General features: G+C 45.9%; 1 protein-coding gene across 1 annotated transcript in view; it reads left to right on the top strand.

The window, feature by feature from the left end:
* Positions 1 to 16,325, top strand: part of PLCB3 (phospholipase C beta 3) — a 614,713-nt gene that overhangs the window by 550,123 nt on the left and 48,265 nt on the right. Inside the window, exons 28-29 of the mRNA XM_085625816.1 lie at positions 9,360 to 9,525; positions 11,109 to 11,185. Of these exons, the coding sequence (XP_085481942.1) occupies positions 9,360 to 9,525; positions 11,109 to 11,185 (243 nt within the window). The remainder of the gene's footprint in view (positions 1 to 9,359; positions 9,526 to 11,108; positions 11,186 to 16,325) is intronic.

Below are 16,325 nucleotides of genomic sequence, written 5' to 3'. Positions count from 1 at the left end.
GATGGGCCAATTTACTAGTGATGTTTTTTAAATAATAAACTTCAGTTGAGCCATGAATTTTATCGTTATTGTCAGTGTAAAGCCAGGAGTAAATCACCACGAAACCAATCATTCAAATTGCAGGCAGCTACAATGTACAGTGTCACTTAACGTTTTTGTAATTTTAAAAATCATACGAAAAATAATCATCTAACTGGAAACCAAAACTAAAGGCAAAATAAATAGCCAGGGTTTAATGTTAATGTAAAAAGAACTGAAGAGCTCACTTCACTTTGAAACATCTGTGTTACTAAAGAGAAAGGAACTATTTTGAGACAGATGTGCACTGGCTTTGTGCTTTTACTCAAAATGAAGGGAGCCAATTGCCCATGCTATACGCTGTGTTGGGCGGAAGCAAAATATGAATGATGATGTTACAGACCGATGGCAGAAGCCTCTTGACTAAATCCCCGCTATATATGAGTATTATGTGTGATTTTTTTGGGGGAAAATACTCTATTTCAAGGGCCAGAGCTAAGTAAATGTAACTGGGTTATAAAGCTGAAAGGTGACAGGGAGCCAAGACAAGCCAGAAAGATACTCAAACAGATAGGGCTTTAATGTTTTCCTGAATGGAAATAGCTGTTGTTGAAGTCTAATATTTCGAGAAAAAAATTCCACCAGGAGGGTAATTACCGGAAAAGAACACTCTTAGAGGGAAACTCCAGATTTTACTCATTGACCTCAGGACTCTATTAGAGCAATAAAGAGACAAACTTTGTTTCATGTAATAATGTGCATTACCAATCTAACTTGAGTGTGGCCAGCTGACATCTGTGCAGTTTTTGGCCTGCTGATAAGATGTGGGCAGCAGTGATGGCCGGTGCAGGTTAGAGTGGTGAGGCTTGGGGAGGGGGTGTTGACATATGATGGCAAGGGTAAATAAAATGTAAAAAATAGAAAAGCACTTACCTTGCACTTGCCGCATCGCCACGATGTAACAAGCGCAAGGTTAGTGGTTTTCTTTTTAATATTATTATTTTAGTTTCCCTCCTTATTGTGTGTTGGCTCTCCCCCTCCACCCCACCGCTCTTACCTGCACCGGCCGTCACTGATGGGCAGTCTTTGATAGGGTATAGACTCCTTGCACTGCCGGTTTCTGTAGAACCTGTAACTTACTGACATTAGTAGAAATCTCAGCCAACCACTGTCCTAATTGATGTCTTCTATGACTAAGCATCGATATCCAGAGTCTATTACTAAAATCAGCGGAGGAAAATGTAAATGTAGCTCTCTGATGCACCAGGTATGCATACAGGAGAGGTCTTTAGGGAGCGGGAAGGGAGTTTCCTTCACAAGAGTATGTATATGGTTCTGAGCACTGCATTTCCACCTCATGGTCTGCCAAAGTACCTACCAGCATTCTCCTGTTGAAGACAAAATACCCTTCATGCAGCAAAGACATTGGGAAGGGTCTCACCTTCTCTATGCCTTAGCCCAGTGCATTCCTGTCATGTCCAGGAGATGTAAATGAAAATTTGAGGCAGGATCCAAAAGAGTAGTATCGCTGTGGTGCTAGGGCTCCTTCTCCGTCTAATAGCAATCAAATATTAATTTATTAAATTCAAAGTCCATAAAAACAAGCAGGAGAGTAATTAACCTACTGCTCAAATCTCAAATATAAAGCGATGCATTTTAGACGTTAAGAGTTAAAACACACATTCGCATCTAAGAAAATATCCTGGATACTTAGTAAAAACCTAGTCACTGAAAAGCAGTACGTAGGCTTCAGCGCAGTTACCCATTGTAATTGATGATTCTTTTACTGCTCAAAGTCAAGATGTGCAGAACATTGGAATCAAAATAAGTGCTCCACTCCAGGGTTAATGGGCAAATTAATAGCAATGAGTATTTTACTCCTGTGTTGCAGCAACACGTCCTATTTACATGAGCGGGTATTCCCATTTCCTCTGGGTCTCTTTAGTGAGAGACTCAAACTCAGCTTTAGCGGTGACGTTGAATATTTATATTAAGCCCAGCAAGTGGGTATGAATTAGAAAGTATGCCCACGTAGATTTAAAGAGCTCTTCTCTTTGCTGCAACTGCGGTCGTGGGATACTCAGCAACGTAGTCCATTGAGGAACAGCCTAGCAAGTGTATGCATACCAGGATAGCCTGAGGTGGTTTTCATAATCTATGTTTATGAAAAGAAAAAGGTTAGTAGCAGTTGTTAATTTTGGGTTGGTACAAGGCAAACAGACAAAGTGCAGCCCTGCAAGTTTGCCTCTGCTACTTAACACAAGCAGCATTTCTAGACACAAGACCTCAATCACCAATGCTGCCAGGTGTGTTAATGTATGCTTTAAACACTTAGCCTTCAATCTGGTCAGATTTAGCTTACCCTGTAGCATCATAAAAAGAACCCCACATGGTAGAAATTGTGATAGTTTCCAATTGTCTAATTTTAATGTGACCATTGTCGAAAAAGCTCCCTCATGGTTGAAAGTACCTTTCACCTTGCAATTTTTCCAATTCGCTCCTCACAATAGCCTTCATAGGACTTTCAGTTCCTGGTAATGATATTCATGGATTACCATTAGAAGCTTCTACCAAAGGTTCAAAGAGTCCTTTCTGAACACCAGAACCTGGGTCTTTTGTGTAGGAAAACAGTTAGCTGAACAATATGTGGCCAAAGCATGCAACTGTCTCTGAAGGCCTATCAGAGCACTGTCAAAGATGAGTTGGTTGGCACGTAAATAAGGCTGGGAGCACACCTAGTTTCCTTAAGTTTTAGCAAGGTCAACAAAGAATGAAGAAAACTGGGGTGTAACGATGTATAATCTTGTTAGTATGCAAGCCGCAAGTGCCTAAATTGACCTGAGTTTCACCACGCAGTCTGTATATCAGATCCAAATGACCCGACATCCATTTCTCCCTGATGAGCAGCTGGTCAACAGAACTGAAAGCTGTGCAGAAGTCTAAAAACTAAGCATATAATGGACCAGTACCGCTGGAACGTAGGTGCAAGTTACCAGAGAGAAGGTCTGGTAAAAGGTCTCCATCGAAGGCCAAAAGCTACCTTGGCAGGGCATAGACCTATTGGCTTTGCCAGTGCTTAGGGGGGAAAAAGCACTATGTATGCCAGCTCTGGCTGCATCATAGCACTTTTTTCTATTGGGAAAGACGGGGGAAGGGAAAAGCAATAATGGCAGGTGGTAGTCGGGGGACAGGGCAAGAAGCAATGGTTGGATGGGGATGGTGCTACTGAGCAAGCAGCGGAGGGGGACGGGACAAGCAATGACGTGGAGAGGAGTGAGTGGGGATAGGGAAAACAACAACAGGATGGACAGACGATGGAAATGGCTCAAGCAGTAACGCATGAGGAAGCTAGTGCGAGCAATGACAATGAGACAGCAACGCAGGAGTTTGAATGGGGATCAGGCAAGCAAAGAGGGGTGGGAAGGAAAGGAGGGAACAGGTCAAGCAATAATGTGGAAGTGGATTGGGACAATGAATAACCACAGAGCCACAACACAAGAAGGGGACAGGCAAGCAACACCTTAGAGCTGCACAGTTCGAGGAGGGGAGATGGCGTGCAAACATATGCCATTTTTGGAGTGCAACAACATAAAGAAAAAAGTGCCTATGGAAGCACTGACCAGTGGAAGGACACTGGCTGCTGACAAGAAGCATGCTTCGTTGATACTCCATGAAAGGGACAAACACAGGAAGAGATAGTGAAACTGGCACGTGCTGACCAATGAGATGCAAGGAAATGAGAATAACATTGAAGCCAACCAATGGTAAGTAATAGGCAGGCTCTATGCCCCTTGTATGTAAACAATATGTCTCATAAGTGATTTCGAGACCTAAAAAGGAGATTGCTGTGTGAAATCAATGAGCTTTTGGATAGCTCCTCAACTTAAGATATAGGAGAACAATGGATGATACTTTTTTGGGGTCATAGAGACCATTATTTAATAACCGTGCTAGTGACCCCATCATGACCCACATCAATGCTCCGTTTTAAAGACTGATAAATGTTTGTCAGATTCCTTCATTTTTCATTAACAGTTTTCCTATTGACGAAAAGTATGGCTGATCAGGGATATGGGAAGAAGATTGCTTGTACAGGGTTAGCTGAGCTAGCCGTGCCACTTCTGGAATCATCATACCTGGCAAACTGCATGGAAGCTGGACCTGTTGCAAATAGCAACCAAAGCTTCCTGCCTAGTTTCCTCACTTTCAATTCCCTCATCCATCTCAAGTCTTCCTTGGCCGCAGTTTATCTGAGGCGGATTAGATATTTATTGAACCTTTCTTCAATATTACAATTTAGCAAAAGATAAAACAGAAAAACTCTGTGTAACCTAGACCTAGCTGCCTTCCGGTCCATGCCGAACCAACCTCTTGCCCATGTGAAACGTGACACCAGACAGCACTTTTCATAATATTCAATTCCATTTAAGCCTTTTTACATATTTAAATATCAGCTAGATTTATCAATGTCATTGAATCTGTGCAATGTTTCTGGTTATGTTGTATTTGATCTCATTTTATTGACCAAATTAACTCTTCCTGCTTATAGTCCTTGGTGAATTTATTTTAAACTCAACAGCAATAGGGAAATGATCACTTCTTCTCTAGGACAGGCCTGAAACATTTCTTTTCTTTAAAGAAAACATGCTAGGCCAGCACCCAAGGTCTTCGTATATTTGCGAGGCAGTCAGCCTAATTACATTTTAAGGACCCTTCACCAAGTTTTGATAAGTGGCCTCATCTTTTGTTATGCTGCTGAGGTTAGCTCAGAGTTCATGAGGGAGCATCGGAGGCCACTCCGTCCAGCCTTGCGGTTTAGGACAGAATGCCTTAGGTTGCCTTCATGCCAAGGGGACCACAACACATTTTAATCCGATTCTTCGCAGACAGTGTAAGCAAACTCTGACTTTGAAAGCTGTTTTACTAATGTCATAGACAGGTTACCTGGCACTAAAACAGTTCATCAATGTAGCGTCGCCTCTCCATCTCCTCCCAACCCCACTCCCACTTCATGCTGTGTTCAGAGTGGTCACAGTGGCAGGATGTTCGGCAAAGCAGGATGCAATATGCCAGCATTTTTTTTCAACAAACAAGTGTATTTTAAATGTTCTAACTCTGGGCCCAATAAAAAATTTTAAACAATGACTAAGGTCATTCAAGCATGAGGACAGAAACAGTGTAGCTGTTCAATTTGTTGCAATGTTTTGTGAGGGCATCCGCATGGTAGGGTTGGGAAAGCATGCACTGTTTATCTGATAGAGAAATCTAGCCGCAGATTCCTTAACTTAGAATATCCCCAGGCGTCAGACTGGATCCGGTCACTTTTAGCAGCAGCACCTCTGCGCGCCGGGGAACGGCGCCGCATGGCTCTGCCCTGATGCCGTCCACGGACATGACGTCAGCGGAGCCATACAAGTCCCTCCCGGCACGCTGACGTCAGTTTCCTTCTTTTCCGCATCTCGACGCGGATCCAGGAGTAAGCCGTTCCTTTCACCTGGCCTATTTTCCAGGACTTCTGGATGCCTTCAGGCACCGGGGAACAGTGTGTGATGCCTTCAGGCTTTAAGGCGTGTGAGACGTGCGCGCGGGAGATGTCTGCGACCGTTCCGCACGCGATCTGCATGTGGTGCTAAGGATCGCACCACGACTCAGAGGAGTGCGATGCCTGCCAACTAGTGAGGCCTATGTCCCTGCGGGAGCACCGGATGAAACGATTGGCTGCCCGGATGTCCCGCTCACGCTCCGACGCCGCTCTCGCTCTCGGGCTGGGGCTTCTGTTCAAATCCGGTCATGGAGTCGTTCTCGCGGATGTTGTTCGCCTCACGCAGGTAAGTGGAAGCACAAGTCACGGAGGTCGTCGGCCTCACTTCACCGTGACAGCGTAGCTCACGCCCCTTGCCGGACGCTGACCCCCAGGAGTTGACCCCCTTAAACCCACCCTTTCCCGGTGATGGGGCGACTCCGACCCAGATGGAAGCCTATTTTAAGGCTCTGCACTCCATTTTTGGGTCACCTCCTCTCCCTGGCGCGCCTTCGGGCCCCACAGTAGAGGTGGGGACTCAGGTTGGGACTCTGCCGGCGGGTTTACCCTCTGCTCCGACCGAGTGACCTTACTCCGTCTCTGGAGTCGCCGCAATGTCGGGACACGGTCCGGAGGGGCATCCTACGACGTCTAGTCCTTCCACAGCGCCGTCGCACAGCCTTAAAAGTTTCCCTGCGGCGTCGCTGGAGGTGGCTACGGTGCGGTGCACGACACCGCTTCGGCGCACTCTCTCCCCACAGGTTTCCACCTCGGGGGATGTTGAGTCGACACCGGTCCGAATCGGACGGTCGAGGCCTCTTCGGAGGTCGCCGGCTCGACTCGGGCGGTCGAGGCCTTTTCGGAGGTCGCCGACGCCGCTCGACTCGGACGGTCAAGGCCTTTTTGGAGGTCGCCGACGTCGCCTCGACGCCGTTTGACACCGGTACCATCTCCGGCTTTATTGGTGATGGATGTGGTCCCAGTAGATTCCCCACCCCCTGAGTTATTTCAACGCTCTCCGGAGCGGGCGCCAGTGGGGCATTGGCCTACTCATCCTTTTGCTGGGCCTCTGTTAGGTGGCTGGATTAGATTGCGCCCGTCACCTACTGATGACTTGCTGTCACCGCCTCCCGGGGCCACGGAGGCTAGTGGGACATTTGTCAGGGCTGTTTGCAGGGCTGCAGGACAGCCGCCCTCAGTTCCTAGACCTTTGGAGCCTTTGCTGGATCTTCTTCACCAGGCCGTGGGGGACATGGAGCTCTTGTTGTCATTTGCGGAGTCATTATTTGACATTGTTTTCGGCCGTGGGCGAGGCCAGATTCAGGGGACCTTGTGAATCGTGCTGTGGCACATCGCCATCGCCTGGCTCCCGATGACCCCGCCTGTCTGACCCTCCATCCTGGGGCTGAAGGGCTTGTGCTTCAGGCATCTCTTCCTACTACTCCTCTTCTGTTGCATCCGCCCACTCGGGAGTCTCGGTGGTTGGAGTCATGTGGCCGCAATGTGTTTGTATCCACCAGCTCGGGACTCCCGTCCCTAAACACGTTGTGTGTTTGTTCAGGCTACATTTGCCCTGTGGGACTCTGTCGAGCAGCTCCCCCCTCCTTGCTGGAGAGTTCTCGTGCCAATCTGGCCCGCCTTATCCGTAATTGCCATGATATGGCACAATTTCCGATTCGGTCTGCCATGGACACCACTGACTCTGTGGGTTGTGCTATGGCCAGGTCGGTTGTCTTGTGCCACCATGCGTGGTTGTGCAATGGCGTTTTCCCAGAGCATGTTCAGGAGTGGCTGAGAGATCTACCATTTGATGGGGTCACTCTTTTTGATGCCCATGCTGATTCAGCGGTCAGGCTCCTCCTGTCTATGTTTGTCTTCCCAGGTTTTAATCCTCGTGGAGGATTTTTGGTTTTGTGACAGTGCCGTCACTCTTTTCTGTTACCCATTGTGGATTACAGATGTTCTGGTTTGGTGGCTGTTCAGCCGAGTTTACCTTTCTTTTGAGCCTCTGCCTATGAGCTTGTCTCAAGAGGGACCCTTCTTTTGTAGGGGTTTGCCTTACCCTATGTAGGGTATACTCTTCCTTACACAGGAACATTTGCCGTAAGTTGACTCTTCCTACTGTTGTAGGATGTCTCCTCTGGTGAGATCCATGGGGTTGGTTTCTCTCCGGGGGTTACAATTGATTGTCTACGGTTGGTCCGTAATACATCCCCGCTTCCGTATGGGCGTCCTTCCCTGCTGTTTAGTTGGGGGTTTGTTACGCCTGTTCTTTCCTGGCGTGTTCTTGCAGCATTGCTGTGCCCGCCTTGCCTGTCTACAGGTGGACATGTGCCCATGGGGGCAGGTTCCTCTGTTCCGTTCCGGAACAGTCTCTTCTGTATTCTGTGAATACTTGCCGTATTGGTGCATAAAGGTTGTACTCAACGTCTTTTATTGTGGCCCAAGCACTGTCGTGGTTCTTGCCTAAGGCAAGGGGAGTTTCCGCTGTTTCTGTCTTGGCTGTTTGTTAGCTGCTACACCACTTCCTAGCAGGGTCTTCGGTCCCTTGCTTCTTGCAAGACAGGGGGTCCGGTGTGTCCATTCCTGCCCTGTACATATTATCTTAGTGCTTCAAGGAGTGGCTCTTGCCTATGACTTTCTGTCACTGTATCTGTGCTCTACCCCAGCCGTTTCTCGGGGTGTGGGTCCTTACTTACATTTGTAGCACTAGTGATGGGCTCCCCACCTTCTGTTTTTCTGGGTGTGAGTTCTTACTCCCATTCTGGTACAGTTGTTTCTTTAGGTAGCATTACTGTGCATGTATTCTTCTCGCCATTCTCCTTGTTGGTAGATGGTGTCAGTCTATGGTGGTGTATGCTTTTTGGCGATGGGCTTCTGTCTGTGCCTTCTCGTGATAATTTAGTGGCAGTATCGTGGTCTATGTGTCCGTCTAACTCACGGGAGACCAGGTTTCTTCCCCCTCGGAGAACTGTGGTTTATTCTGCGTTCTGTGCTGGTTATGCTGCACACCGGTACAGTTGTACCAATTGAGCGAATCCCCTGTTTAGGGTTTCGTCACTCCACGTATGTGTGACAACATGTATGTCCGCGGACGATGTCAGGGCGGAGCTATGCTGCGCCGTCCCCCGGCACGCAGAGGTGCTGCTGCAAAATGTTTCCGGATCCAGTCTGACGCCTGAGGATATTCTAAGTTAAGGAATCTGCGGCTACTGTGTCTCTACCAGATACATCGTTACCAATGGTAAGTAACTCGTACATTAGGGAAGGCTCAACACACATCTGACTCACCTGTGCACCTCTGGCCTCCTCCAAAAGTAGACTTTTGAAGAATGCTTTAGGATTTAGGCATACAAAAGCGTGATGCGGGAGTGCTTGAGTCAATCTTAGGCACTGGCCATTACTTGAGGCCACATCTAAATCTATCGGTATTTTTTTTACACCATGCCACCTCAGGTTGGGCCCAGCTATTTGTAAATTAGTTTTGACCCTGCTCCAATAGGAACAGTCCAGCCCAGACTGGGCTGCAGTCCTGAGTAACTAATTACCAGTGGCTAAGATTAATTCAAGCATTCCACCCGTATTTTTTGTATACTTTGTTGTGACTTATAGCAGATTGGGTGCTCATGCAGGATAGCGGACTTCAGGTACCATTAGCAACCATTCTGTTTCTCCTATGTGCTTTCCAGGACAGCTGAGAGCCTCCTATAGGCCTTGGGTTATAGCAAAGTGTCCGAGGACACCTTCCAACCAACTTTATAAATGAGCATCTGCGAGCACGGCTCTTGAACATGTACCCTTTTCACCCACTCCACTCCAGGTTAAACAGCTCCTCGGAGGACATGTTGAGGGAGCTGGACAGCTTGCAGCGGGAGCTGAGCCAGAAGAGGTTGCAGTTGCAGGAGGGGCAGATGCGGGAGCTGTTGCAGGTGCGAGAGCAGCAGCATAAAATCGAGAGGGAAAAGAAGCTTGAATTTCTGGACCAGGTAAGTAGTTTTTGTGCCCCTTCCTGCCTCTGGTCTTTGTTAGTCTGATTCAAGGTGAAGCAAATTTAAATTTCATTGCGACATGTCTATATGAAGGTAATTTTATCATTATATTTTGCGCTTACTTCTGTGGAAGTTAGTGCGTAATAAAATAAATAAATTCATAAATAAATAACAAAGTGATCCAAACCAGTACTTATTACTGTGCGACTCATCCAATAAAAAAGGAAGGTGAAATTTAACACAAAAGACAAAATGGTATGTTTTATGTAGGACTGGGGAAAAACGAAGTCAGAATTAAGAGTGCGGTTCCATTGGGTGTAAACACATTCTTTGCTGTACAACCACACTTGTATGCAGCGTTTAGTATCTTAGCTAGAAATTGGGTTTCCTCGCTAGAAATGGCACTGAATCCATTATCTTATGGGCTTGACAATTGATTTTTAATCTATTAACGATGCCAAGTAGAGCTTTTAATGCTGAGGTTCACATAACAGATTTTTAGCCTTGTGGGAGCCTCTGATGTCAGAGTTTTTGTTAGCAGTTGATCACACACTTAGATTCCATGAAAAGCTTCCCAATCATGAAGCAGTCATAAGTAGCTTTCACAAGATGCTTCCAGTGCCACACAAACTCCTACGATGTGCATGTGAAACGCCAAACTTCTAAGAGGATGTTTTATATAAACAAGTGTCTAAGCAACACTAAATAAAGCATAGGAAAGGGACTTGTTAGTTAGGAATTTTAGAGCCAATAGCTGTAGAATTTGCCTTTCACTACTTATAGTAGGTGAATTGACTCCTGAAAACCATGGTCTCTGTACAGAGAACATTTGACGGTGCTCACCATTAGAGAGTGACCAAAGTGAGGTGGCGCACTCTCCCCAGTTTCGGATTAGTGTTTGAATTTCTGATATGGGACAAAAAGATGGTGTGACAGACAGGAGTCACGGAGTTGAGTGTCGATGATTAATGTAAATGGGAGAGGAAGTGGTATGAACGTGACTGCATGGCAGGTAGGGCAGTCACCGGAACCGTACTGAAGAGTGCCTGGTAGAAGGGCATGTGGGCAGAGTAGGTGAGGGTGAGTTGGATCCTTGAGTGTGTGACATAGACCCAGGAGGGTACTGTGAGTGCAGGGGCATAGAGCACCAGAAAGATAGACAACCAGTAAACTGAGAGTTTGTGTGAGAATGTGGTCACTACCTTTCCAAGCTGTGAAAGCCATGATTGACAGTTTACTGTGTCAATGCATTGCATATTAAGAGTCAACTGACAAATGTGGTGCTAAGCTGTAGTAATAATACATTGGTACTTTACTTATATTCTCAGTTTCAGTAGCTATTCACTCCACCTAGTCCAATAAATCCCAGCCTACCTTTAGCAAAAGGTGCACTGAATCATTTCATAGGTCAGCTCAAATTGTAGAAATCAACTGTACTTGGTTGAAGCTTTGTGACAATAAGATCTATAATGATCTGCAGAGGGTTTGGAGAGCTGCTGTTGTGAAGTGCTGTGCACTACCTGGTGTAATAACTTTCCTGTCTTAATTTCTTTATTTCACCACTTCCACACTCCGGACAGATCGTACAAAAGCTGAGAGAAGTGGCGGCTGAGTGCCAGGCTGCCCAGCTTAAGAAGCTGAAGGAAGTGAGTGAGAGGTAAGAAAGAAGCTGGGAACGAGAAGTGGGTAGTGAGGTAAAGCCCACAGGTGGACCAGGAACTGAGGCACGAAAAAATCAGGCGTATATGGAAAAAATGAACTTGTAGAGACGAAATGGCCACCAGAGGAAGAGAAGAGTTCATAAAGAGGTAATGAGGTGAGAGTTTGAAAGATGTAGTACAGCTATCCAATAGGCCTTGATGAGTGGTAAGAAAAAGGAAAGGAGATAGGTGTGGGGGAGGAATGTTGGGCAGAGTAGAGATTTAAAAAATGTAACGGAAGCAGTGTTAAGAAGGTTTCTTTTTGCTCAAGAACATATTTTTGCAGCATCAACCTTCCACAGATAACTTTCTTTGTATACCTCTGTCCTGCGGTGGTTTTGTACGGAATAGTTTAACACTTTTTCCAGAAGTTGTACTAGCAGACCTCTGAGGTGATCTCATGACCTCCTCAGAATGAGCAAGTAAGCTGTCATCGTTTATTTGATATGCTCACATCTTACATTGTTATTAAACATCAGATTTTTACTGATTTATTGGACTTTAATCTAGGTCTTGTTATGGAATGAAATGAAATCTTCCTCAATATTACAACCAGAGATCTGCATAGGCTCATCCCACCCATTATTCAGGTTGTTTTTGGATTGTTAGAATTCATAACTGTAGCCCTGCTTTTTACCATGTATGTTGAACCAGTGGCCCAAATGATTAAACAACTCCATCCTCAGTTACACCACCAACCAGAAAACAGAACTCTGTATTCCACCGATATCTCAGTATTCCCGGCCCATGTCTAGATTCTGATAAACTGTTTGTTCCTGAACAGGCCAAAAACATAGGTAATGCTAATAGTGGTGAAGGCAGCTACAACCTTCCTCATGAGCCTGATCCTTTGGGATAACCCCATACCCTGTATGCACAGCTCAAAGTAGGTGCAAAATGTTGGATTTAGATTGTTCCTGTCTCAAGTGCAGTGGTCAAGGGAACAATTATCCAATCACATGTGCTCACAAGGCCACTCTCTTTTACATTTCATCCACCACAAAGAACCAATCACTGGTCCCACCACAATAGCATCTCCACTGGTGTATCACATTTTATTTTGAAAACTGCTAAGAATTAATAATTCAGCTCCAAATACCTCTCACTTGATGGTCGAAAACCATACCTCATAACTATTGTGTGAATGTCTCAGTTTGCTCACTTCAGAATACAAGATTAAAATAAAAATACTATGAACCAGGCATGCTGTGTAAGAGGACATGTTGCACAACAACTAAACTACTCGTAGAGACCAAGGCCTACGTTTTAGTGTGCGGAAGCAGACAAATTATTTCTGTATCTCCAGAGATCTTTTTTATCTCATATGCTGCCATCTGAAGATGCATCTTGAGATGATCTTTCTCTAGACCGCAAGATCTGTTTCCTTCGGTATCTGAGGAAGACTGCATCTCTCCCCAGATCAAATGTATATAACGAAGTAAGACCGCATTTCTCTCCAGATCTATTTTATATCTCTGAGGAAGACCGCATCTATCTCTAGATCTTTTTCTGAGGAAGACAGTGTTTATCTCTAGATCAGTTTCTATCTGTATCTTAGGAAGACAGTGTTCCTAATAAGGATTCACCCTAGTAATCTGAGCCCAAGATGATTCCTAATTCAGGGAAGGGCACTTTGGTACAAGTAACACTGAAACATGCAGTTGTTGCTGTTCGTGAAGAACAACTTCCAAGGCGGCCACACGTTCCACAACAGGGTGCCATTTGCTCAGGATGCACCTACACAAAACTGAGCACCAGATCTTTGCACTCCAAAAGATCAGTCTCTGAGATGCTTGCCTCCTTGAAGGTTTTTATACAAATAGTTTGAAATGTTTCGTTTAAATGAAATATGCATCAACGCAAATTATTCAAATAGAAATGGTTCAGAAATGCTCCCCTACAATAAAATAGACATTGATTCGAATCATTTGGTTTGGCTCTGTAGAATTTACCCTAAGTCTTACCCTCAGACTTATTGTATTTCAACTTGTGTCAGCTAATCCATACAGCCAGGAAAGAGTCTTTTGTGCAGGGCACTGGGGATGCCCCTCCTACTCATAAGGAAAGAAAGCAAATTGACAGTGCTGGCTAGAGTGTAGCCATGGCTCCAGCTATTCAGTGGCACATTATAAATTCAAAGGTCCTGTTATCCAGATACAACAGGGAAGAATACTCAACACCTCACAGGAACAAGATGGAAAGCTTGATATATTCGATGAAGTCAAGTTTATTCTGAGTTAGCGCCCCATCCACGAGTAGGGTCAGTTGGAGCATCCACGCATTTCTACTATTCTGTTTCTGTAACAAAATGCCTCTTTTGCATGTTCACCCCCCCATTTTATGGACTGATGCTGCTGGCTTTTCAACTCAGAGTGCACTGAGACCTGCTAGCCAGACCTCAGTGCCTGTGTTCTAACCCTTTACAAAGTATATGTTGAATTGGATTTCCCCAATTGAAGTACTGACTTACTTATAAGTCCCTAGCATATTTATTTATATAAGTTTTATATAGCGCTAGACCCGAATGTGTCAGAGCACTTCACATGATCGTGATAGAATACAGTAAAACAGTCACGCAATGAACATATGAGGTGAGGGTTCGCTAGATAATAGTACACATCCAAGGCGATAGTAGAGTAACCAATAACTAGAGACACAATTTGAGAGGAGCTAATAGACAGCATAAGCAAATAAACAACCGCTAATGACAGAGGGTCTAAATCTGATCAGGCGATAATTAACCAAGATTCCGTAAACTAGGAGTTAAAGTATTTGTTGAGGAGGAGGAGTTTTAGGTTTCTCTTGAAGTAAGGGAATGAAGGGTTGCAACAAAGGTCACACGGTAGTGAGTTCAATATGCTTGGAGCATTTCTGGAGAAAGAGCACAACTTGGTTGCTGGCTTTTTTTGATTGGGAGGTAGGAGCAGAAGTGCATTGGAGCTTCTCAATGATCTAGTAGACCTGACTTTCGACAGCTTGATTTCTAGGTCGTTTGGTGTATGAGAGTAAAGGGCTTTGTGGATGATACATGCAGTCTTGTCGGTACATCGTCCTTCAATAGGAAGCCAGTTGAGGTTCTTGAGTGCAGGAGTGATGTGTTCAAACCGTATAATGTCCGAGATGAGCCGGGCTGCCATGTATCAGGGGGGCGAGGTGAGTTTTCAGCGTCCCAGTGAGAATGGTGATGCCATAGTCTAGTATGGAGAGGACCAAAGATTGCACCACAATCTTGAAATAATAGGCGGGAATAAATGGTTTCAGTTTCTTGATGCTTTTGAGCGAGTACAGCGCTCCTTTTGCTGTATTCTTGATGTGCTATTTCATTGACATGTTAGTTCCCAGCGTACCAAAGTCATATAAGGCAGAGTGTTCACTCACGGCTACAGCACTGATTGTGCCACCCTTTGTGTGATAAAGTACAAAAGGGCTCTAAGCCTGCCACTGCAGACTGGAAGATCAGTATTTACACTGCTACTTCAACTTGCCATTCAAATCAATGGCAATGTCACCACTTCCTTAACCATATATGTAAGTCCCCCCTAATGAATACCTAGAGAGCCCTAAGGCAGGGAGCGGTATATTGTTAAGTGGGACATTTATGCTTATATGTCCTTGCAGCAAAACCCCTTCAACTGTTGTTTTGCTGTGGCAAGGTTTTCAGCCCCATTGGCTAATGCAGGGCAACCAGCCGGCACCGCAGCCAGGCTAACTTCTGAATGGGACTACTTCATTGGGTATTGTGAGGTATCAAATTAATCGTTGCATTAAACCTGACCTGATGCCCAGGTCGAATTTAATGTCCCTATTATAGTAAAGCAGCTTTTAGAAAATTGCCACTCTCTCACCCAGCTGGTCTAGTAGCCTCACATGGGCACTGGCCCACAGAAATCATTCTGCCCGCCAGATGAGTAGTGTGAATGACTCCCAGGCTAGAAAACAATAGAAGACCGCTTCAGCTAGAGGTGTCACCTCCCCCTTGCAGGAAGCCACTTGGGGTGATAGCTAAAAAGGTGAGCTTCAAAGGTGAAGCCGCCTTTTGTGAGCAAATAGTGATAGCACTCCTGAGAGGCTGCCCTTTGTTTAGGTAGACCAGCTGGAGGCAGGGCCAGAGAGGAAGAACAAGTGCCCAAACCGTTTTTCCCATGGGTGTGTAGCCCACAGGTAGCCACACCTCTAGGGTGGGTTACCAAGCTTCTAACAGCCAAGGAAGGGTGCTGATGTCTTATGAGTGGGTAGAATAGTGCACTCTTGGATTGTTAAGTGCCACACATTGCCAGAAAGTCATCACCAGAAGGGAGGGAACCGGCAAGCCCTTTGGCTAGTGACCGCTTGGCCCAACGGGGCATTTTCATGGGATAAATATGGCACCCATGGCCAGATCACATCAGCACAGAAACAAGGACTGAAGAAGTACTGCCCCTGGACTGCACTAAGAGAGACTGGAGGCTGGACTGCACCTGGGATAGCGAATTTGAGACTGTACCTGTGGCTCCTGGCATGGGGAAAGTCGTCCCCTACACCAAAGCAGTGACTCCAAGGATTACTTGGCTGATCTCTGAAACCAGCTCCAGCGCCAAAAGAGCTGAGGAAGCCTAAGCAGGCAAGTTAGTAGCCACTTCCACGAACTTGCAGCTAACTGCCGCTGGGTATCCCATGAGACAATTCCGCAAAGGTCTAAAGTTGCACCCGAGTCAGCTGGACTCTGGATTGTTGTCAAAGTCTGAATTGGTCGCCCAAGAGTGACACTAGCCCCCACTAAAAGATTTCGCTCCAACTGCTGTGCTCAGAGACTGGTAGTCCAGTCACAGCTGGTCTTCTACTGTCTTGAAGAGGACTTCTTGGGACCCCAACCTCTGTGGCTAGAGTCACACCACATCACCCATGGACCAAGGAATACCACAATGGCACCCCCCTCACCCGCACTGCAACAAGAGCATCCTTGAGCATCTTTTCATCCTGCATCCCCAGCATCAGGATCATTCCATTATCGTCTATGGTGGTCGCGCTGGAAAAATTGGAACTGACTGGAAAATGCCCTAGTGCCAGGTAACTGTCCAAATCTACCCCACAGTCCCCATCGACCTTCTCCCTGTCAGA

The sequence above is a fragment of the Triturus cristatus genome, chromosome 9 (assembly GCF_964204655.1).
Source record: "Triturus cristatus chromosome 9, aTriCri1.1, whole genome shotgun sequence".
Lineage (NCBI taxonomy): Eukaryota > Metazoa > Chordata > Amphibia > Caudata > Salamandridae > Triturus > Triturus cristatus.
This window is presented reverse-complemented; position numbering and strand designations above follow the sequence as displayed.